Here is a 22,648-nt window from a genome sequence, read left to right as displayed (position 1 = left end):
AGGGACAGTGGGAGGTGTCTTCTATAAGCTAGGGTGTGCGTGTTGGAATTTGGGTATTGATTGTGCATGTGGATAGGAGTTGGTGTGTCTGTGGCTGTGTGTTGGTTACCTGTGTGTTGGTTTTGTGTATACAGTCTATGTTGGTTTGTGGGGTTGGGTGACTGTTGGTGGTATATGTTGGTTGTGTGTACGGTGTTGTGTATTTGTGGGCTGTGTGTGTAGTTTGGTGCTGTGTGCTGATTCTGTGCGTGGTGTGTTTGTTGGTTTAATGTGTATCGGTGTCCGTGTATGAATCACAGGTATGTGTTGCTTGTGTTGGTTTTGAGTGTTTGTCGCGGTGTGCCTTGTTGCGTTGATGACGTGCTGATCCTGTGTGTATGCACTTGAGGCTCTGTCTGTCTTAGAGCTGAGCGTAGAGCCAGTCCCCCAGGACTTGGAGGAGCAGAGGCTGTAGACAGCCGGGCTGGGGCCGCGGGGCGGCGCTGTGTCGGAGGCGGCCAGTGTGCGGGCAGGGTCCTTCCAGGGCTGCGTGTGCGCCCGCGTGCGCCCGGGAGCTGGAGCTGTCGAGTAGAGCTGAAGGAATTTTGCGGGTCTAGGTTGAGGGTCAGGGGGTCCTAAGAGTGGATACTCGGCGGTGGCAGGTAGGGGTCTAGTACTTCCCAGGCGCCCGGCGTCCGGGCCTGGGACTGTCCCAGCTGTACTGCGGTGCGAGGGACTGGGAAGGCGGGACCGAGCCGGGGAGGCCGCGCGGCCCCGGGGGCCCGGCCAGCCAGGCGCCAGCCGCCAAGTTGAAAGGCGGCCGCGGCCTTTCCTCGCTGCTTCCCATTGCGCCCCCGAGGGTTCGGGCGGGGCGCAGGCCTGGACCCAGCTGGGCTCACCTCCGGCCTCGGGTCACTAACGGGCCCCCAGCAGCGGGCCGCGCGCTGGCCTCCCCTGCCTCGCGGGTCTAGGGGCCTCCTGCGCGGGGCGGGCCATCGGCCCCAGAGTTAGTGAGCGAAGAAACGAACCCAAAGCAAGGAACCGGAACGCGAGCCATGCAGCCCCACCCAACCTCCAGGGTCCGGCCAACCTGCGCCCAGAACTCGGGCGCCCCAAGTCCCGCGCCTCTGGCCAAGGTCATCGCCGCCCTGGCTTCCACGCCGTGGGCGGCTCTGGGCTTCGGCATGGTCCCAAGCAGATTTGCAGACAGGCTCTGTGTCCTCCCCAACAAAATGAAAACGCCGGCACAGATGGCGTGCAAGGCAGCGGAGAGGATGCGCATCTCACTACTCAAGGGACAGTGCTTTCTCGCGGTCAGAGCTCAAAAGAGTTAACTCAGACCTAGGGCGCATACCCAGGCGGCTGCGTTCCTCTCGTGAAAGAGAGGTTCCCAGGATTCGGGGACCCGAACAATATGGGTCTCCAGTGTGATCAGTCCGAATCCCTGCTCTGCCCCTTAATTAACTGAGTGACCCTGGAAAAACCACGTCACCTCCTTGGGTCGCAGTCCTCTCCCGGTTGTAGAAATCTAGGTTTGTGGGGAGGTGTGTGGCGCCCGCGGTAACTCGCAGAACACAGTAGAACTAAGTATGGTCCCTTTTCGATGGCAGCCCCTCAGCGCCGTGAGTGATGACCTCGCGTGATCGATCCGATGTTTCTTACCAGAGCGGGAAATTGATCCCTAAAAGAACCCGGCCAGGAACAGTGAACTAAGCTTGGTGGACTGGAGTGGGTAAGATACCACGCCCAAAGCCCTGTCGCGAATTCCCGGGCTCAGTGTGGCTGGAGGTCTTCACTCTACTCTGATTCATTAAACACTTATTGAGCACCTTCTGTGTACACGCCCCGTCGAGAAAGGGAATTCGGAAACGAGAAGAGGGACAAAGAAAGAGCTAGACGAAAAGAAGTAAAACTGGGGAAAAGAAGGAGCCCACAAGTGCAGGGAAACCCCTACCCAGGGCTGGCAGCCAGAGGCAGAGGCGAGCGGGCGGGGGTCGCAGGGCGGTGGGCCCCTTTCTCCCCGGCGGAGGCTCAGGGAGCGGGAAGGGGGGCGGGAGGCGCACCCGCCTCGCCTGCAGCTACCGCCTTGCTGGAGCCGCGGCGAGTCTGCAGAGCGCGAACCGTTGCTCATTACGGCAATTATGTTGCTCTAAATTTGCCTCGACCCTAAATTGCCAAAGTCGGAGGAGCCAGGAGGTCCGGGAGTCTGGGCTGGAGGAGACACCCGATCCTGTCCTGCCATTCATTTATCCCGGATGAGCAGAAAGGACTCCAGCGCTGAGACCCACCCGGTATTCCCCCGGCGCCCTCCGCTGCGTGAGTCCCTCGTTGATACTTACGCATATCCTAGGGGTGGGGACCGAGAGAATTACCAGGCCCACTTCAAGGGTGAGAAGACTGAGGTACAGACAGACGGCGTGAGCTTGCCTATCCAAGGGCAAGTAAGCCGCCGGCTTGACCATATCTACTAAACTGACTTCAAGCTCAATGCCGTTATCATCAGAACCGTCGCCAGTGGTGTTCCAGGAAGGGACCCAGAAGATTTGTTCTGAGGTTCGGGGTGTACTGTGCGCTGTCATCCCTGCATTGCTTAATTTATAGAGAAAAAAAAAGGGAAGTCCTTTATGCAGACACCTCATCCTTGAAGCGCCTTTAAAGGCCACCTAGTGTGGTGGCCCTGCTGGTGTAGCTCCTCACTCCTGAGGATGAAGGAGCCAAGACTGGGGTTCTGGACAGTACTTTGGAAGCCCAGAGGATGAAGGCCAAGGCAGGGCCCCTTTCAAAGTCTGGTGTGGCCACACTGTGCTAAGCTGCGGCTATCCTGTCTTTCTCCTCTAAAGGATGGAGCTGTGGCAAGTTCAGACTGCAGCCCAGCCTGGAGAGTCAGCATTTAACTCAAACTATCTGGACTAGCAGGTCCAAGGCCGGTAGCCTGGAACTTGCCTGGAGCCTCCTGGAGCCCATTTGGGCTGTGTGGCAAATCCTGGCCTTTGGGAATTCCCAGGCTGACCTTCAGCCCTGGGGCTGGAAAGGGGCGGGGTGCTCTAGACTATTTTAACTTTGCCTGTGAAGATGTTCACCCTTCACACAGCCAAACCCAGGTACTAGAGTTCTAGAGCTCTAACAAGCCTTGGTGTACTGTCTTCCCCTTCTTAGGCTGTGGACAAAGCTTGCCCAGGGTCCTCCTGCATGGAATTTGGACACACAGGCCACCACGGGACAGAGGCTGGGAAAGAGGGAAACCCATTTTGGTGAGAATTACGGAGGAGGGGCAGTCCCCAAACAAAAGAGAACGGAGAGATGCAGGGAGCGTAATAGGTGTGATTTACTAAGTGATCATTTCTGTCTTCAACATCCTTTGCAGAATTCTCCCAGAAGACTAAACTTGGCACTTGTTCAAATAGATTTTCCTTGGAAGCCTGAACTTGACTGGCTACATAAAAGAAAAACGATGTTTAATGAGGGCTGGGAAGCAGGACCCCCCGCAGTGCAGTATGTATTTGCTTCCCGTTTTCTGTAAGTTTAATGTACTTGTGTTGTGTGTGCTTGTGTGTTATCATAGGGGTTGTGGTAGGGGCTATCTATGCATATTCTGGGAGTTCAAAGTTAGTTCCACAAACTGTGTCTACACTAGCAGCAATTTAGAGAGCCAAAGCAATCACTTCTCTCCCCCACTGGGCCTCCTGTGGGAAAAGCAGGTTTGCGGAGGTGGGAACTGTCTGGATTGGCTGTCTACAGTCATCAAACCATTTGGGCGATCCACTTTGTTTTCATAGACAGGTTAAAAGGGGAGAGAAAAGAAAGAGTCAGTTACGGGTCGCCTGAGCAGTGTGGATTTCAGCTTAAAGTGAATTGGAAAATTGAGCCTAATTATCCCAGGTAATTGCTTCAATTCTCCACTTGACTTTGCTAATGCAAATCTGTCCAAGACAGCTCCTCTATTCCTTCTGATTACCTTTGAAAAGTTAGAGAACAACCACGTAACTGAAGAGACAGCAAGGAGTAAAATTAAAATACAATGCTAAATCAGTGGAGATCACTTTTGTAGCTTAAAATTAATTTATTTAACAAATATAGCTATTATATAAATGATAATAAAATTTCAAATATACAGTATATTACATAGTACACACAATCCCTTCCAAAGGGATGCTTGAAAGCCACGAAAAGGTCCTGTTAAATAGAAACCCATCTTTTTTATTTTACACATTTTTTTCTGGTCCTGGTAAGAGAGAATTCCCTTCATCCTACCTTTGCAACACATACGCGTGTGCCCTGCCCCCACAGCAATGTTTTGCGGCTGAAGCTGTTAGTTTTCCAATGGAAGGCGGTGGGATCCATCTTCTCTTCACGCTCTTCTTGTTCTGTAGACAGTCCTCATTTCCAGAAGCATCCAACCTGAATTTCTCTGTGCGTTTCTTGCCTGGTGTCACTTTAAAGAGCAGCTATACGGAAGACTATGGCCTCTAGTCTTCTAGTCCCGTTTAACCACTAAATCCGTTGGGGACCTTGGATAAATCTCTTATCCTCTCTGGCCTCAGTTTCTCCCATCTGTAACTTGAGGGTGCACATCTAGATTTTAGAAGCGTACTACGGGACCCTTCCAGCCACTTTTGGGGAGGGGATCTGACTTGGGAGAGCAATCGTGAGGACAGGAGCAGGGGGTTAAAAAGAAGGGGCCAGACGGCACCGAGCAGGGGAGCGTCACCATAAGACACTCCTATAAGAGGCAGGCTGGAGGAACAGGCTGACACCACAGGTGGGCGACTCTGGGGTCACCTATGTTAGGTGGTACATGCTGTAGCCTACATGGGCCGTGTAGAGTCCCACGGGCGCCACGGGCAGTGTAGCGCGCTGGAAGGGGCCAGAGGCACTGTACAGCGAGGCGCCCGCGGCCGCGGCTACAGCTGCCGGGCCGCCAAGAGGGAAGGAGAGGCCGAAGGCCGCCGGTGGCAGCATAGGCTTAGCCGCCATCTTCAGCTTCTCCAGCTCGGCCTCCTGCAGTCTCTTGGCCTTGGCGCGGCGGTTCTGGAACCAGATCTTCACCTGCGTCTCGGTGAGGCTGAGAGAGCTGGAGAACTCCGCGCGCTCGGCGATGGACAGGTACTGCTTCTGGCGGAACTTGCGCTCCAGCGCCAGCAGCTGCGCGGTGGTGAAGGGCGTCCGCGGCTTACGGTTGCTCTTGTGTTTGCGCAGGGTGCAGGCCGGGGGGCTCAGTCGCCCTAGAGAACCGTGAGAGAAGAAAAAAGGGAGTTAAGAGCCGCGCTGGGGCGAAACCAGCCCCCCAAAGTAGTAATAATCGTCAGTAGCAATGCTGGCCATTGACTTTCATCATGCGCCTCGGTGCTGGGCACGAGAGGAGACACTTAAAAAAAATAATTTCTCGGATTCCAACCGCAAACCTGCAAGGAAGACGTTCTTGACTGCTTTTTGTTTGTTTGTTTGCAAACCAGTAAAGTAAGATTTCACAGAAACATTCGCATGTTCCCGCCCCAGGCCCAAGACGGGAACACAACTGGGCAGAGGTGCAACCACCTTTATGCTGGATGGCAGCGGCTTAGGAAGGCCTCTCACTGCGGGGTCCTCCCACGGCTGCTCACAGAGGGATGCTAATACGGGTGGGGGTGGAGTGGGGTGGTGAAACATGCAGAAAGAGGCCCTGAGCCCAAAGGCCCATTGAGTTTTACGTGTTGGCCAAACATTTTTCTGTGCCCACCAGGTGGTCAGCGCCTGCTAGGCCTTTGTGTGGCACAGAATCACCTCTTAGACAGCCTGTTCCTACAGGATTCTAGGGACACTCAGGGAAACCAAAGGTGTTGGAATCAGACCATCTTAGAGGTCGCACTGTGGCGAATTTTAACTGGGCCCTGCTCGATTGTCTTTTCTCTTGGGTCTCTCCCGCCCACTCACCAGCGCCTTGGCCCTTGGGTCACATTCAAACATGTATTTTTTTTTGAGGGAGGGGGATGAGGAATGCGATGGTTTCCTGACCAGAGCCCAACGAGCCCAACTGTCTTTTTCTTTTGGCTTCCAAATAAACCTCATGTACTGCAGAGAGTGCCAACGGAGGGGACATACCAGCATAGGTCTGGGATTGGGCCGCTGTGAGCCTTCACTGACTGCTAAGATGATCGCTGTAACCAGATAAAACACGAACAAATGATTCCCAGGATACCAGGGAACCCAATGACTTGGGGCCACTGGGCCCAAGGCCGTAAACTAAATTCTTTATCTCGGGAGGAAGCTTTGCCTACGCAGTAGCTTTTCTCCCGGACTGTGAATTGAAACTGAAGATGCTTCACCATGCGGGTTTTGCTTATGTGTTTTTCCCGCTTTAAAAAAAAAAAAAGATCATTTGGACTTTCAGACCAGCAGGATGTCAAATGAAATCTCGATTTAACATCCCCCTCCAGGCCACTGTGAGTTGGGAAGCAGTTGGCCCTGGATTTGCTTTCCACCAAGGCCGACCCAGGGGAAATGTCAAGCTCTTCAGCAGCGACAGCACAGCGCTGGGCCACCTACTCTGGCCATTAGGCCCAGGGAGTGGTTGACTTTTCAAAGGCGTTTAATCCCCAGATAAAAATCGTTCCTCAGCATCACACCATTGAATTCATGCTGCTATTATGCAGAGCAAAATAATCGGAGGAAACGAGGAAAACTTGGGAATTTCCCGTGCTCCTGAAATATCTCCGAGTGCTCGCTGGGCAAAGCAGCCAGGGGGCCGCGAGGCCTTGGAACTACCTTGGAACGAGAGGTGGGCGTCTGGGGTCCTCTTCCAAGGCCGCGTCGGAGACGTTCAGGAGCATCTCACAAGATTAGAGGGGGCGCTGAGTCCCCTGATTTGTTGCCCCGCCCCCCTCCACCGGATCGTGAGTGCCCCTTCCCCCTAAGTCATCCATAACCCTCCCAACCCCCAAGAGCACCAAGAAGCTGCCTCAAACTTGAAGGGGGTGGGGAGGTTTGGAAAAGCTTCAGAACCTTTTAACTTTAAATGTGCTTTAAATGGGGTGGGGGCGGGGAGAGCTTCTACTGAGAAAGTGAAACTCCGCACACGCGGAGGCCACCCGCGCCAGTCTGACTCAAACGCTGGGGCAATGCAAAGTAACAGGGCTTGCAGGGTCAGATCGGGCAGAAGGGACTCCGGGCGTCGTGTGTAGGGGCAGGAAAGGAGGGTGCCCAGCGCCAGCGTCCTGCAAATGAACTATCACCCGCAGCGACACCGCGCCCAGACTGGGAGCCCGCGAAAAAGGACCTCGAGCTGGGCCTCCGCCGGGTCTCGAACTCCCTTCCTGGGTGGGAGTGGGAAGAGGTTCAAAGCCCTGGCCTCCCCGCCAACGCAACGGCCGCCCGGCATCCAGGTACCCAACTGCAGGTACGCCGACGCCCGAGACAAGCAGGCGCCGGCGCGCGGCCTGGCGCCCACGGGACCCACACCCCCTCCAGGTCCCCTCCCTCGCCGCCGGAGCTCTGGCTACTCACGGGCCGGGGGCGGGGAGAAGCGGGGGCTCTGCATCCACGGGGTCCTCTCGGGCTTCTCGGGGCTCTCGGCTTTGACGAGCGCATCTTCTGGCAGCTTGAGGAGTCCTCCCACCGAGAAATGGCCGAGCGGCCGCGGCGAGGCGGGCGCGTCCGGGGCGCCCAGTGACCCGGGCCGCGCGCCCAGGGGCTGCACCGAGCCGCCCGTCGCCTGCGCGCCCTCGGAGGCCGCTGCGGCACTCTCCTTGGCCCCGGGTTTCCTGTGATCGGCCATGAGCGCCTCCACGCTGAAGGGCAAGAGCGAAGGGGACACTTTGGGCTTGGCCCCCTCCTCATCTGCGCCCATGGCGGCCGCCGTGGTCGCTGCAGTAGTGGGGGCCTGGCCCGCGCCTCCCCCCGCGGGCTTGCCGAAGGCGGAGTCCTCCACTTTGACACCGAGTGGCAAAGAAGTCATATCAGCAGCCGGGGCCATGCAGAGCCGGGCCCCTCCTCCAGCCGCAGCACAGGCCAGCCGCCGGGCATGGGCTTCGGGAAGGCTGGGAGCGCCGCCGGCCTCTGGGAGCGCCCAGGGCCCTGGTCGGGCGGGTCCTCCCGCGCGCGCCTCCCGCCGCTCCCCAGAAGGCCAGCTCTGGCTCGCTGGGCCTGGCTCCCGCCGCCACCGCCGCGCAGGCCGAGTTCCCGGGAGCACTGGCCGGCTCCGGGTCCGGCCCCGGCTCCCCAGAGAACTTGTTAATAAGGCGCGGCCGGCGCGACGGCGGCCAATCAGCGCGCGAGGGGGCGGGCCCGGAGCGATCCATTGGACCGCGCTCCTGGGGACTAGCCCCGAGGCGCGCAGGGCCTAAGGGCGCGCTGGGCAGGGCCAGGCCCTGGAGAGCAGAAAAGGGGAGGAGGTGCCTGGGAGAAATTGCTACGCGCTAAAGCGCTGGCGGCATCTGTCTTGGGCCTCCAGGGTCTCTAGCTTACAGTGTCCCTTCCTGAGGGACTTCTCCGTGTTCTCACTCTTCTGCCCTCCTCTCTCCTCCCCTTTCCTTATCGCCCTTTTCCCACTCCTCCCATTTTCCCTAGCTTCTCTCCCCTAATACCTTCTCGTACAGTTGTTCTCTTCAGTCTGTTGTTTCTCGGTCTCCCCTCTTCATTCTCTGCCCCCTTTCTCAATAATTTAACTTACTTCAGCTCATTTCTTGCAATTTCCTTTTTTTGTTTTTGAAAATACTCATGATTACTTGTCCTTTGGAAAGACATAAACTAATTTTCTTTTTTAAAATACTGTCATTTTCTTCTCGTTTGAATCTTTAGAACTTTTACTTTGAGGCAAAAGTAGGTCTTTTGTTTCTACTTAAGAGGTGGACTAAAGTTTGCCAAGGCAAGTCCCGTTCCTGTTAATTCTAGGGCTGTAACAGAATGTAGCATTAGTCCGAATCCGGACTGCTCTCGAACATAAACGTGTACCTCACACGCAACTTTTCCTGGGAGGATTGCACCTCCACCAGCGACCGGCCGGGGAAAGGAGACGCTGGATCCTTTTGATAGGAAATTTATTGAAATAAAACCAAGAGAAACGTCAACAAAACGCCAATCTGGCCTTAACGTGACCTCAGACAATGCGTCCGCGGAACATTAACACTTCCCGGTCTCTGGGTCGCTCGTCTCGAAGCGGAGGCACCTTTCGGGGAGGGGGCAGGAGAAGGAGGACTTCTCAGTGCTAGACTTGAGAACTTTTCTTTTGTCAATTTCGGAAGAAACGAGGCTTTATTTTGGGGTTAACAGAAAAAAGCAAAGTGGGTTGGGTGGAGGGGAGACATAAAATACGTAAACTGGGGTTTGGGCCCGACCGTTTTCTGTGCCTCCTCTTGTATGGCGTCTTATCCCGGGGCCCAGGCCGGCGGTTCCCGGGGAGCTAGCGGAGGTGATTGGCGGCTCACCCGGACCCGCCATTGATGACTGCAGGGTTCTAATCTCCAGGAAACACAAGGGGCTGCTGCGGCCATTTAGGGGTAATTATCCGAGCGCGGAGGGACAGCAAATTCCCTCGTCTTTTAACGGGCTCAATAAAAGCTGTAGATTAGGGGCGACCAGATTAGGGAAAATGAATTACTTACTAGAACAGGAACTTTATTTCCCGGATGGCGTCCGGGTCTAGCGGGAGGGGTCGGGCTGCGGACGCCAGAGAGATCTGCAGCCTTACATCTGCGCACAGGCCCCAGAGAAACGTTGAGGCCTTGGGGCGGGTTCGGGAATACTCGCTTCTGTGACATTTACACCGCCCCTCCGGGTTTTTACGGATCCGACACTGCAGCGCAGGCACTGGGCAGAGCTTGGGGCCGCTAGTTCGATTCGTGTCGGGCTGGACGCTGGGCACTGAGGATCCCTGAGATTTGCCCAAGTGTATATGGGTAAAAGGCCACCCTACATTTAAGCTGAGCAGACAGAAACTCGACAAGGGTGTAGGCCGAACACCTTGCTTGCAGCCCAGTGGGGACGGGCGAACTTCTAATTAATCTGTCGCCAGATCAAGGGACTCCGCAGCTCAGGCAAAATTTCGCTCTGCACTCTGCTTAGAGAGGGAAAGGAAACAGACCCACAAGCTTCCTAGATCAACATTTTTTAAAGCGAATAGTGTGTCTTTCGGTTCGTGTCTTTCTTTGATTTGCTTTCGTCCCCCCATCTCAAAATGTTTGGCTTCCAGATCGCTTTAAGAATCAGATATAGCTCTGAACTTTCTCCCTGGGAAAGGATACATCAGCAAAAACGCATTGCACGCAAATGCTCACACAACTTCAAGGGCTCTGTATCCGCTTGGAGTCTGCCAGTTAAGAGCTCCTGCTTTAGGACTGAGGGGGACTCGAACCCCAGAGTGGAGCCCCACGGCGCAGAAGGGACTCCAGCGAAATTCACTGCGGACACGGGCGACCAGCGCAGAGAGGCCTGGCCGCAGGCCGGGGGGCCGGGCGGCCTGAGAAGGGCCGCATCGCTAATTGCGGGGATAAACAATCTGTCACGATCCCTCAGCGCGTCTAATAGGCAGACGAGGATGTTGTTTTTAGGCGCCAGCGGCGGCCGGATCAAAGGCTGCAGTCGGCGCAGGGGCCCTTGAAGTCGCGCCCTTGCCTCCAGGGAGCAAACCGCCTGCTCCAGCAGCCCAGGGTCCTGCAACTGGCCCCTCGGCTTCCCGAACCCCACCGTATCTTTTCAGGTTCGGGGTGCATTTGTGCCTGCAGTTGTCCCGCGCGGCGGCTTAGCCGCGTGCAAACGTTGCAAGGCGTGGAGAGAGCGTCTGCAGAGCGAAGCGGGTTGTACTCGATGGCGCGGCAGAATAGCTAGCGCAGGGCCCCTCCACGGATCCTCCACGGATCCGCCCCGGGGCTACCAGGGAAAGGTGTCCGCGGTCTCCGAAAAGGCACTTAGAGAAAAGAAAGAAGACATCTTTCTCCCTGGGCGTGTGGTTGGTTCCCGCGGGAGGAAAGGCACGCGTGTATGGCAGGGAGAGGGAGCATTCCCTGAGTTTATTTTTGTCTGGCCTTTGCCGATTTTCCCAGTTGGTGGGTTCGGCGAGCTGGCAGGCCAAGCCGGGGGCCGGAGGTGGGGGGACTGCGCCTGTTATCGCTCAGCCCGCGCTAACCCGAGGCCAGGCGCTTCGTCCCGGCATTTCTCCGCGCGGCCGCTACATTTTCCAGCGGAGAAAGCCGGCTGTAATTCACGCCTGGCAAGGGCAGGGCTGGCCCGCCGCAGATAAAGCTCGGGACTGGAGGTCCGCACGCATCCTTGCCGACTGCCCTCCCCTCCCCCTCGTTCCGCGTCCCCTCAGTCTCCCGCATCCTGAAGCACTCCCCCCCCGCACCCCCCCCCCGCGCCGCGACAAAGAGCCCCTGCACTTCAGATCCTAAACACTGATTGTTCTGATTCCATTTATGGGCAAGTAAATGGCGGTGGGTTTTCTCCCCCAAAAGACACGGTTTTACTGGGGTGTATGATAGCAGGCAAAGAATGACGTTATTCCTAGAAGTTTCCCCCTTGGAAACTTGGGGGGGCAAAGATTAACTTTTAGAAGGACCCCAATCTTAAAAAAGGGTCACTATCTGAGTATTGCACCGTGGATTGGAAAAGCCCGCAGGCTGGCCCTTCATTGCGGCATTCCTTGTAGGCTCCGTCGGGTTTTTGTTTACACCCCCTCCCCCGCTTTTTCCAATGCATTTTGTGGTCTCAGCCCAGGAATCCCGCATGCATTTTTTAAAATGTGCAGCTCAGTGGGATCCCCCGGCAATTAGCGAGCCCCAAACAGTCCTCTTTAATAGAATGAATGTGCTATGAAAACCGATTACCCGGAACGATTTATTTTGGTGGGAATTCACCAATCGCCAGGAGGGCGGCAGAGGGGGGTGAGAGAAGAGGTATTTTGTCCCGGGGTGGGGGTGGGGGTTGACGGGTAGACATAAAGCTTCGTCACGGGATCCTCTAACCTGCGGAGGGGACCTTCCGACCCTGGCAGCTCATCTTTTGGCCTCTGTCGCCTAGGAGTGAGAGGCTGGGAGTTATGTTTGAGAAACTGTCTGAGAGTCGTTCACACCGGGAAGATTCCACAGCTTTCCAGGGAAAAATCCCAAAGAGATAAAGACTCTGTCCCGGGAGTCTTCAGCTACTGAAATCCACAGCACAGGTTCCCCAAAGCAAAATGCTTTCTGCGCTCCTGGGTTCTGCACAGAACTTGAACCATTTAAACAGTTTTAATACCCTTCATTAGGGCGACGTCAAGAGAAAAACTATTCAGAAAAGAAAGTAGTTTTTGTTTTGTTTTGTTTTGTTTCCCTTCTTGCTAACTCCTCCTCGAAGCGGCGGAGTGGCCCCAAGTCCAGGAGAGTTCACCTCGTGCGGGGGAGGAATTTTTGCCCCCTTGGCGCCCTTTCCCCACTGCCTTCCTGCCCCCTTCCTGCCCAGGCCGCGGCTTCCTTGTGTCTTTAAATTCAGGAGGGGCGGGGGGCAGGATTCGCGGAAGAGAGAGCCTCTCCTTCAAATGGCCCAAATGAATGTGATCGCGACACGAGGGTGCGCTTGAGGAAGATGAAAGCGAGGCCGGCCGGCTCCTCCTCGAGCTCTATAATTATAGATAATATATCCCATTTCAAAGCAATTAGACCAATCAGGCGTAACGAACCACTTTGCTGCCGACGAATAACAAAGGCGCATGGTTATTTAAGCCTGGAGTTGTCAGGCAGACCCGGAGGCTCCGGGGGCCCGAACAAACGTCTTCCACCGTGGCTCTGCCCGCCGGGGCTCCTCAGGCTCTGCCCCACTTAGGTCCAGCAAGGTCCAGAAGGGTGGGGGGGCTGGAGGGGAGGGAGGAAGACAACTGACACTTTGAGTTGGGTGTCAGTCCTCTTGTCCGAGATTTCCTGAACATTACCCTGGAAGACGGGCATTACTACCGGCTCCCTGCCCCCAGATGAAAGAACAGAATCAGAGGTTAAGTGTCTTGCTAAGGGTCACACAGCTGTTTAGAGGTGGCGCAGGGATCTGGATGCTGGTGGGTCAGAACCATAGAAGTCCACTTTTTCCACCCCAGGAGCTGTCTCTATGGAGTTTTCCAAAGCTGAAATGCATTAAAAAATACAGTATTCTGTGGAACCCCCTCCAGGAAATGGGTCTTCCGTCCTGCACTTGCTATCCTCTCTGCTCCTTTCCCCCGCTCCCACCATCCATCTACCCTCTTCCGGAGAGTCAGAAGCACTGTCGAGGTTTTCCATGAATTTATCAAATGTCTGGGATCTCAGATCTGTGTGGGAAGAAAACAGGCCCAGACTGCAGCCCCACCGACCCCCAGCCTTGGTTTGTGGCTTTAAAATGGGCAGAGACTGGCAGGAACAGGGACCATGCAGCTCCGGCAAAAGAGGCAAGGAGCCCAGACAGTGGGAAGGGACTGGAGAGCCAGAGCCTTCCCCCAGCAGGGCTTGGGGGTGGGATTGGAGGTGAGTGGGCCACCCAGAAAGGCCAAAGCTGAGGCTGGGAAATAGGGGTGCAAGAGGAGCCCAGGGAGAGTGTGTCCCTTAAAAATATGCCCACGTCACTGCCTGGGGGTGGGGCTGTGCTGAGCTTGACAACCCAGGTGTCTGGGACCCAGACAGGGTGGACAGGGAAGTCCTATGGGACCCTCTCATTAGGACTTTCACCCTGCTCTCCCCACTTTCAGTCCCCCATGGGTTCCCACTTTTGAGGTTCTTCTCCAATCTGTCCGTCGATCTCTGCCCGAGTCTCTATCTCAGTGTCTCTGTGGGTCTCTGTGAGTGGAGCTCAAAGTTGGTATCTTTGTCCCTGGACACTGACTCTCTTCCAGTCTAGTCTGCTCTCTTCTGGTCACCATTTCGTTTTCCCTCCCTGCCCTTTCCTCTGGCCTCCCCTGCTCCAAGCCCAGTGATTCAGTGTGAACCTCTCCCCTCAAATCACTCTGAAGGTAGTGCAACTCCAGTTCTTTTTGGAGATCACAAGGCAATTTGTTAAGCAATGGGTGACCCTCAGAATGCAGGAAGTGCCCCTCCTGCTGGCCTGCTGCTCCTGTGTGGCCTCCACCAAGTCATTTCCCCTCCAAGCTGCACCCTGCACCTACCAGTAGGGTGCTCAAGAAGACCCAAAAGGAAGTAGCAAAGGTCACAGTAAGCCTGACAGCCCTAGGAGGGACAGTCTCAGAACCCTAGGATAGAAATGGCTGGTAAATGCAGAGCATGCCGGAGGTACTGAGGGTGACCTGGAAGGGAGGGACTGAGACAGCAGTCAAGCAGTTTTCCTGGAGAGGCTGATGGCCCACTCCCAGGACAGGCACCCAGGCTTAGACCCCAGCCACTTCCCTCCTGAGGACTTGCTCCCCCTATTCAGGGCTGGGAGAAGGCTCTATAATCTGCTGCCCAGTCTCCACCCTCTGGCACCAACTCTCCAGACCTTGGTGTGTCTAGAAAAGGCTCTGACCAACTGTGCCCTGCACCCCAACCTCCCTGGGGCCTCTGCCATCCTTGGGCCTGATTTTGAGCACAAACTAGAGGTGCTCACACAGGGAGTGATGGTTGTTCACTCCACTTTGTGCCTTCCTGCGTAGATCAAAGGAGACTTTGTCCAGAAGCCTCCTGCATGCAGTAAGCACTCAATCAGTGCTCCATGAGTATGAATAGTCAGAAAATCAATAGTGATTTAGTGGGAAAGTTGGAGAGAGCAGGATCAGGGGCCCAGTGACCTGGAAGAGACTGTGGACCAGTCCCTTCTCAACCCTGGCCTCCTTCCCCAAGCAATGCCTCTTGTTCACCAAGGCCTCCTACTCCTAACGGGGTCACTCTGGGGGAAAGGACGTCCCTGTTCTAGTGGCATGAGAGGTACTGTGTCACCCTTGTTTGTCCCTGGTTAGTGCACCAGCCACGGAAGTAGCCAAGACTCAGTTGAAGGATTGAGGCAGAGAGACGAATGCTAGCATACCACCAGCTTCTCTCTAGGCGGGGTGGGGGTGGGGTGGACTCAAAAGCTGCAAGAAACTAGAAATTTGGGTTCCACGGACAGGAAAAGTGAGGCCCAAACAGGAGTCATTCTCCCAGATCATCGCTGAGCAAGAAACTGGCAGAACTGGTGTTAAAACGCAGGCTGTTCCGCGCACCTAATCAGTGCTCATCCACATCTGCAGAACGCGGTGGTGGTGGTGGTGGGGAAGCTAGGGCGTTCCATCATTGGGCCTTCCATGGCCTCTAAACCGTGTCCATCTGTGACCAGTGGCTTGCACCTTTGTGACCTGTAAGAGGATCACGCCCATGCAGGACGATGGGGGTGCAAAAAGACTGATATGCGGACACCCTAGAGCACTTTGGCCTGGCTGGCGAGTTCAGAGAGCCTGGTAGGCTCCGACGTCCTGGTGAGGGGTTAGGTGCGCCCTTCTTGGAGCTAGGGGAGCCTAGAGGGGACCCTTTCACTGAGCACATATCAGGGCTAGAGCAACAAACACACCACACCAGCTAATTCTCACAGCAGTCCCAGAGGTGGGCACCCACTTTCCAGATAAAAAAGTCGAAGCAGGGATCCCGCTGCGCAGCTGGGCCCGGGGAAAACCAAGACGGGTAACCGTCCGCGCCTTGGGCCTTGGGCAGCTTCCACTATTCCACTACACGCGCTCCGGAGCGGGCTCTGCTTGTTCGCCTTTTGGCCTCTGCATGGAGTGGGTGGGCCATGGCGTCGGTTCGATTCTGTCTCTCCTCCCCAGCCCACCCCACCCCAGAGAGCAGCTCTGGCTCTGGAAGGTGGAGGCCGCTGGGACTCCTCCAGTCACACATGTCCGGGAGCGGCTCTCTGCGGATCAGGTCCAGGTGCGCGCGGACGGGGCGGGGCTCGGGGCGGGGCTCCCTGCGGAGCCACGCCCCCTGGGTGGGGCGGAGTCCCGGGCCTCAGAGCCCTAAACTTGGGCAAGTGATCGCAAGTGCCGCAAGGGACCTCAATTGCTGCATCCGTGAACCGACGTACCTCGTGCTGAGTCCCGCGGTCGTCCTCCCAGAGGCTGTGTGAGGTGAGGTGGAGCTGAGTCTCAGGAGACCTGAACTCTGAGACCTGAACGCCGATCCGTTAACGATAGCTAACACGACTGAACACTTACTATCGCTCTTACGTGTCTTAATCTTGGCAGTGAAACAGTTTACACTTCCAAAAGCAAACATCAAAAGTAAGCATTCTAAGAAGTCTCCCAGCACCGGATGTCTTTAGGGACAGGTGCTTGCGCTGACGGGGCCAGGCAGAGATGGCTGCAAGCCTGGGGTCCTGGTGCTGTGGCTGCCATTCGCTGGTCTCTGTGCAAGGCCATGGAGTGGCTGGGCCATCTCCTGCCATCATTAGCCACCGGAGGAGACCAGCTCAGACCTTGGCACAGAGAGGGGGCAACAGAGGGTTCATGAATGGATGCACCAGGCAAGGTCAAATGTGCAGCCCCGCCAGGCCCCTGCCCACCCTTGGTCCAGAACCCTATGGGCCAACTGCCTTGGGGTGGACATCACAGCTAGAGAGCAGAACCTTGAGGTCAAGGATGAGGACAGCTCAGTGAAATGTTGACCAGATCTTTCTTTCTTTTCCTTCTTTCTTTCTTTCTTTCTTTCTTTCTTTCTTTCTTTCTTTCTTTCTTTCTTTCTTTTTCTTTCTTTCTTTTTCTTTCTTTCTTTCTTTCTTTTTCTCTTTCTTTCTTTCTTTCTTTCTTTCCTTCCTTCTTTCTCTTTCTTTCTTTCTTTTCTTCCTTCCTTCCTTCCTTTTTTCCTTTCTTCCTTTCCCTTCCTTCCTTCCTTCCTTTCCTCCTTCCTTTTCTCCCTCCCTCTTTCCCTCCTTCCTTTTTTCTTCCTTCTTTTCTTTCCTTCCCTTTTTCCCTTATATATCACTCCCTCCCTTCCTTCCTTCCCCAAACTAGTCTCAAGCTTACAATCTCCCTGTCTTCCTCCTGCATCTCTTCAGCTCTCAGACTTCCAGTGTGCCATATGGCTAGCTAAAAAAGAATGACATTTAAAATAATTTAAATTATATTATTGTTGTACTGTGGTACATATTTTGACATTTCCAAAAGTTCTTACAATATACCTTAGTTAAATTCACCCTGACCATCATTCTCCTATTTATCCCCTTCCCCCACTCTTAGAATAGTTTCAACAGGACTTATTTTGCCATTTTTATATATGAGGACAGAAGATTGAACAACAGTTTTTAAAGAAAGCTGAAGCCACCCATCTCAGTTGCTGACTCTGTCTTCTTGGTTTTCTATCTCCTTTGAACTAGAAGATGGGTTCTAGCTACCTCCTCCTCTGTCACAGATGAGGCCAAGGCCCAGAGCAAATAGACAGGTGCTCTGTGTCACTCAAAGTGACCTTCAAGACCAGTGGCTGACTGTGGCGACTGAGGAGGCTGGCTGGGGGAAGCAAGGCCAGGTGGCCTGGAAACTTTCCCCCATACTTCTGGGGAGGCAGAGGAGAAAGAGCCATTGTCCTTCCCCTCCTGTTCCCTCCCTCCCTTGTCCCCCGCTGTGGGGTGCCCCCAACCCTCCTTGGTGTCCCTGTTCTGCCAGGGCTGCAGGACCACCCCACCTGCAGGGAACCCATTCCATTGCCAAGAGCCCCCCTATCTGATTAAATGGTGAGCCCTTGGCCACAGTCCAATTAAGTGAAAATAGATCTGGCCTTATCAGGTTTAGGCGGGAGTCCCCGGGGTGGTCCTGCGGTGGCTGGGGAGGGGCCCTGTCTGTTTGATTTTCCTGCTCAGACACACTTGTTTAAACAGACCCCCAGCGCCTTCAGTAACCTGAGCAGTGTGGAGCATAATTGCCAGGTAAGGAACCTTGGTCCAGATGCTAGCTTTTGGGGGGAGGACAACAGAGAGAGAAGAGAGAAAGGGGCTGAAAGGGACACCTTGAGAGCAAGAGGATCTTCCAGAGCTTGTGCAGTGGGTTCAGATCCAGGCTCCAGCCTTTCAACTTTGTGGCCTCTGACAGGTCACTGAAGTTTGTTGTGATGAGGGTTAAGTAAATAAGAGCAACTCTGAAGTTCTTGGAGCCCTGTGCCCAGCCCAGGGTCTCAGTGAGCAAGAACTGAGATGCCCAGAGTTTCTGCCCTTTACAAAACGCCTGCTGAGTGAGCCCCACACTACTGTGCTGGTTTGGTGGGGAAGGGCGGTGTGCAGGGAGACAGCCAGGGTTCAGGGATGTCAAATGCCTTAGCCTGGGTGCATCCCACCCCAGCCTTGTGGCCCCCTGTGGTCAGTCCACCAGGCCCTGTGTGGAGAACTCCTAGCTCAGATCAGAGGTGGGGCAGCATCAGTGTAGGGAAGGACAGAGCTCTGTGCACTTGGGGGCTGTAAATCAGCAAGATCCTCATCTTCCTACTCCCAAAGTCCAGGCCAAGGCCTGCAGGGACCTCTCTACCCTGCCCTCCCATCTTCCAGGTTTCCCAATATTATCTCAGATTCCCCCTCTCCCCCACTAAATCTGTCTCCATCCAACATCTTGCTTTCTCCTACCTCAGGACACTCGCACTGGCTGTTCCCTTTGCCTGAAATGCCATTCTCTTAGATATCCTGAAGATGCCTCACTTCTTTCGGGGTCTCTGCTCAGATGTCACCTTCTCAGAGAAGGCCTCTCTCTCTGGCCTTCTCAGACCATCTCTCCCTCCTGCTTTATTTTTTCACAGTGTGCCTTGCCACCCAGTCATTTGATTATCCAGTTAACTTGTTGTCTCTCTCCTCACTGGAACTTCAGCCCCCCCAGGGGCAGCATCTTGTTTGGCACATGGCTAGCTCCTAGCACACAGCCCAGCACAGAGTACATGCACAGTAAATACTTTTGAGTGACTGGTAAAGTTCTCCCCTGCACACTGTGATTTTAGGAAAACTGCTGACCACTTTGTCTCAGTTTTCTGTGCAAAAAGGGCCAATTAAGTCCACCCACCTTATACTACTGTGAGGAACAAACTAGACAGAGCACAGGAAGAGCCTGGCCCAGGCCTAGCTCTGAGGAAGCCTATGGAAAATGTTTCTTCTGCTCAAAACAGGACAGTGGGCCTTTCAGAAGATTCCTGGTTTTAAGGAGTGATGTGGTCACAGCAGCCTTCGGTCTCGGTCTTTATAGCACACCCACGGGATTAAGCCACTTCCATCTGAACATTCCATCCATGCCACATGACAGCAATCTGAGCTGACCAGAAGGTGTTTGGGGCAAGGACAAGAGAGGTCAAGATGGCCACCCAGTGGTCACACAGCTAGGGGGCTCCTTCATATTGCTAAGAGCTCTAATCCCTGACCAGGAGCTGGAGGCCGTGGTTGACATCCTTGGGCTTACCCTGGTGTGCTGTTTGGGAGGGCAGCTCTGCATAGGCTCTATCTCAGGCTGGTGCTGGGGTTTCCTGCAGAGAAAACCTGGGAAGAGCGAGCCTAAAAGAGCAGAGAGGGTTTGGGCAGGCCAAGTGGAGAATAAGGCAGGCAGGGTGATGGTGGTGGTGGAGGAGGGATGAAGCAGCAGGGCACAGGCAGGGGGATGGGAGCTCTGCCTTGGATGTCTCTAGATGCTCTGAGTGTTTAGTGAGAGGGGTCCTGGGCAGATTCCGGCTTCCATGGACCATCTTCCAAGAATCACAAACATTACAGCTGCCTTTCTAAGCCCTCATTACCTGGTGTTTACAACCTTCCCCAAACAAAAGTAAGCCCTGCCCTCCCCACTTCACGGGTGTGTGTGGGGGGTTCTCCTTTCTGAGCACAGAGGGGGAGACCCTGCCTGTGGTTCTCCCTGGCTAGCCAGCCATTTTTGTAGCATTCAGTTGCCTGTTGGTTGCAGGGGATGGGGTGGAATTTGCCCTTCCCATACAAGGAAGGCAGTGAGGAGGGGAGGAGACATGGGACTTGCTGGCTCTGGTCCAGCACTTCAATTTCTCTCATAACCCTCCTAGTTGCTCTTCACCATGTCACAGAATGGGTAAGGAACCAGAGGCAGGAAGGCTGTTGTCTATGGCAAGGGGCTCAGTGCACTGTTTGCTTCTGACGTGAGGCACGAGGAGACGACGAGTGGTGTAACCCTCACCACCACTGACTGTGCACAGCACCTACTATGTGAAGGTTCTTTGCACAGTTCAACCTTCTGGCCTTTCCAGGCTCCATCTGACAGGTGAGGAAGATGGTGAGGGCAGGTAGTAATTGCCCAAGGTCATTCAGATCCTGGAGACAAGGAAGGATTTGGCAAAGGTTCCCTGTCACTTTGGGAGGAAGCCTGGAGAGGGAGGCAAATGAAACCAAAATGGAAGGAAAAGCATGTTTTCTATTGCCTTTTTCACTATCAGGGAGAGGTCTGGGGCTGCCCCACCCACCTTTTTTGAGGTCACAAGTCCATGTGGGTGGACAGAGCCACCCTGGAGTCCCAACTGGGTCTGGACTTTCACCTGAGGGAGCAGGTGAGGGGGCAGTGAGCGAGAGGAGAGGTTGGGAGGGCTATCAGAGCTCATGTGTTGAGGGAGCATCAGGCAGACTTTCGAATTGAGCCTTCTGCTGGACAGAGGGCCCTGATGGCCAACTCAGGCTTCCCAGTGAGAACTCGAAGCCAATGCTTGTGGTCACTCCACACAGCACATAATCCTATCAGCCGTGCTGGCTTCACACACTTGCTTCACATTCAACGTGTGGAGGCCGAGCTGTGGTATGACTACAGCTGGCCTGTTAAGAGGTGTTGCCTAGGGCAACTGTAACCAAGTCCCACTAACTGGATGACTTAATGCAAAGACTCAGTCTTCACGTTCAATAGACTGGACATCTAGAACCAAGATGGCGGCAGGGCCAGGCTCCCTCTGAGACTGTGGAGAAACCCTCCTTGCCTCTCTTAGCCTCATGGTGGAGGCCATCTTGCCATCCCTTAGCTTGTAGCCCCATCACTGGAGCACTGCCTGTGTCCATGGTGTTCCTCTACATATCTTCACATCAGTTTCCCTCTATGTCCATTCTTCTGTCTTCCGGTAAGGACACCAGTGACATTGGATGAAGTGCCTCCCTACTTGTGTGACCTCGTCTTAACTTGGTTGCATTTGCAGAGAGCTCATTTCCACCAGGACCTGGAGTTAGCCCTTTATTATGTCATTTTGGGGGCTACAGTTCAACCTACCACAGGGCACATGTCTCCTCTTCCTCCCCACAGGGAGCTCTGTAGAGTAGCCAGGACCAAGGTGAAGGAGATAATGACAGCTCCCAGGCTCCACAGTCCCTGGAGGTGACCTAGTACTCACCTCCCGTGGCCAAGCCTTCATCCAGTTTTGTACATTAGCTGACTGGCATTGTTACCCCACTTTACAAAGGAAGAAGTTAAAGTCTCTCATTAGCAAAACTTGGGTCTGCAGTGGCAGCTGTCCGAATTCCAAACCAACCCCGGGTGGGGGTGGGCAGGCGGGGTGGAGGTGAGGCGGGGCAGGTGGCCCATCCACTCACAGCAGTGTTGATGCCACTGCACTGGTGTTGCCTGGGAGCTGATTAAGATGTCACAGAAGATTATGATGTCAGGTGCAGGAGTCACGCTCCAGGAGGTGAATGCTGGGCACAGAGGGAGGTTACCCTGGCAACAGAGATGGGACATCCATGCTGAGCAGGTACACAGCCTGGTTGGAAGGGAATGGGGTCCAGGGTTGCCCATCCTGGTTACCAAATCTGGTCCCTAGGCTGTGCAGCTGAGTGATGTTGGGGAAGACATCTCCCCGTCTGAGCTTCCTATTCCTCACTTACAAAATGGGGAGAATGACCCCAGCCCTGAGTGGATGGAGTAGCACAACAAAAAGAAACCCCCATCTCTGCTAGCATCTGCCAAGTATTGTCCTCAGGGCTCCCCAGGCAGGCATGAGTTCCCAAGCTGAGCTCGGGCATGGACAGGCCTGCCCAGAGGTGGCAAGGAAAAGATGTCAAGTCACCCGCTGCCAAGTGCCAAGGCTGCTTAGAATGCAGGATCACAAGCCATGAGGAGCTCTGTTGGTGGCCTTCCTCATGCCAACCAGCAGGAGGGGTAGCGGCTCTTCCTCTGCATCTCCCAAAATGTTCTGCTCACATAGTGCTGACCACAGCTCAGTCCCATCCATTCACTTGTCCCCTTCCTCATTTAGCTAGGTCCCCAGAGCCAGCCTATGGTTGAATATATGCTTGACTAGTGAAGGGACAAGAGAAAGTGTTTTCCTGATTCCCCTCTGGTCCTCAGAAAAAAATTTCTCCTGTCTTTGAAGAAGAAATTGCTCTTCTCCTCTGCATAGCTACCTGTCCCAGGCCCTTGATTCCAAACCTCACATTTCCCTAAGTCTTGGCTTTCATTCACCCACTGCCCTACTCACCCATTTACCCACCTACCCATACACCTATCTACCCATCCATCCCTGTACCCATCCATCCACCCTACTGCCATCCCCCCATCCATCACTCATGCATGCACCCCAATCTATCTGTCCATCCACCCATCCTCCAATCCATCAGTTGTTTATTCACTCACCCAGCCATCTATCCATCTATATGTGCATAGATCCATTCATCACTTTATCTACCCACCCATTCGTCATCCATCCATCCCTCCATCCTTTCACCCATCCATGCATGTATGAATCCATCCATCTATCCATCTGTCACTTTACCTACCTACCAGTTCATTCTCCATCTACCATGCACCTACCCCTCCCTCCCTCCCTATCTCCCTCCCTCCATCTCTTTA

At 54.6% G+C, this 22,648-nt stretch overlaps 1 protein-coding gene across 1 annotated transcript; it reads right to left on the bottom strand.

Annotated features, from left to right (window-relative positions):
• Nucleotides 1–4,019: 4,019 nt before the first annotated feature.
• On the bottom strand, nt 4,020–8,149 carry Msx1 (msh homeobox 1). Its single transcript, XM_020178356.2, has 2 exons — nt 7,459–8,149; nt 4,020–5,201 (listed from the first exon to the last, which is right to left on the bottom strand). Exons 1-2 carry the CDS (start codon nt 7,925–7,927, stop codon nt 4,759–4,761), a joined length of 912 nt encoding a protein of 303 aa, XP_020033945.1. The 5' UTR covers nt 7,928–8,149; the 3' UTR covers nt 4,020–4,758.
• Between the last annotated feature and the right edge of the window lie 14,499 nt (nt 8,150–22,648).

This window comes from Castor canadensis, chromosome 9 (assembly GCF_047511655.1).
Source record: "Castor canadensis chromosome 9, mCasCan1.hap1v2, whole genome shotgun sequence".
Lineage (NCBI taxonomy): Eukaryota > Metazoa > Chordata > Mammalia > Rodentia > Castoridae > Castor > Castor canadensis.
Note: the sequence above shows the minus strand (reverse complement) of the source record. Positions and strands in the feature narration are given on the sequence as shown.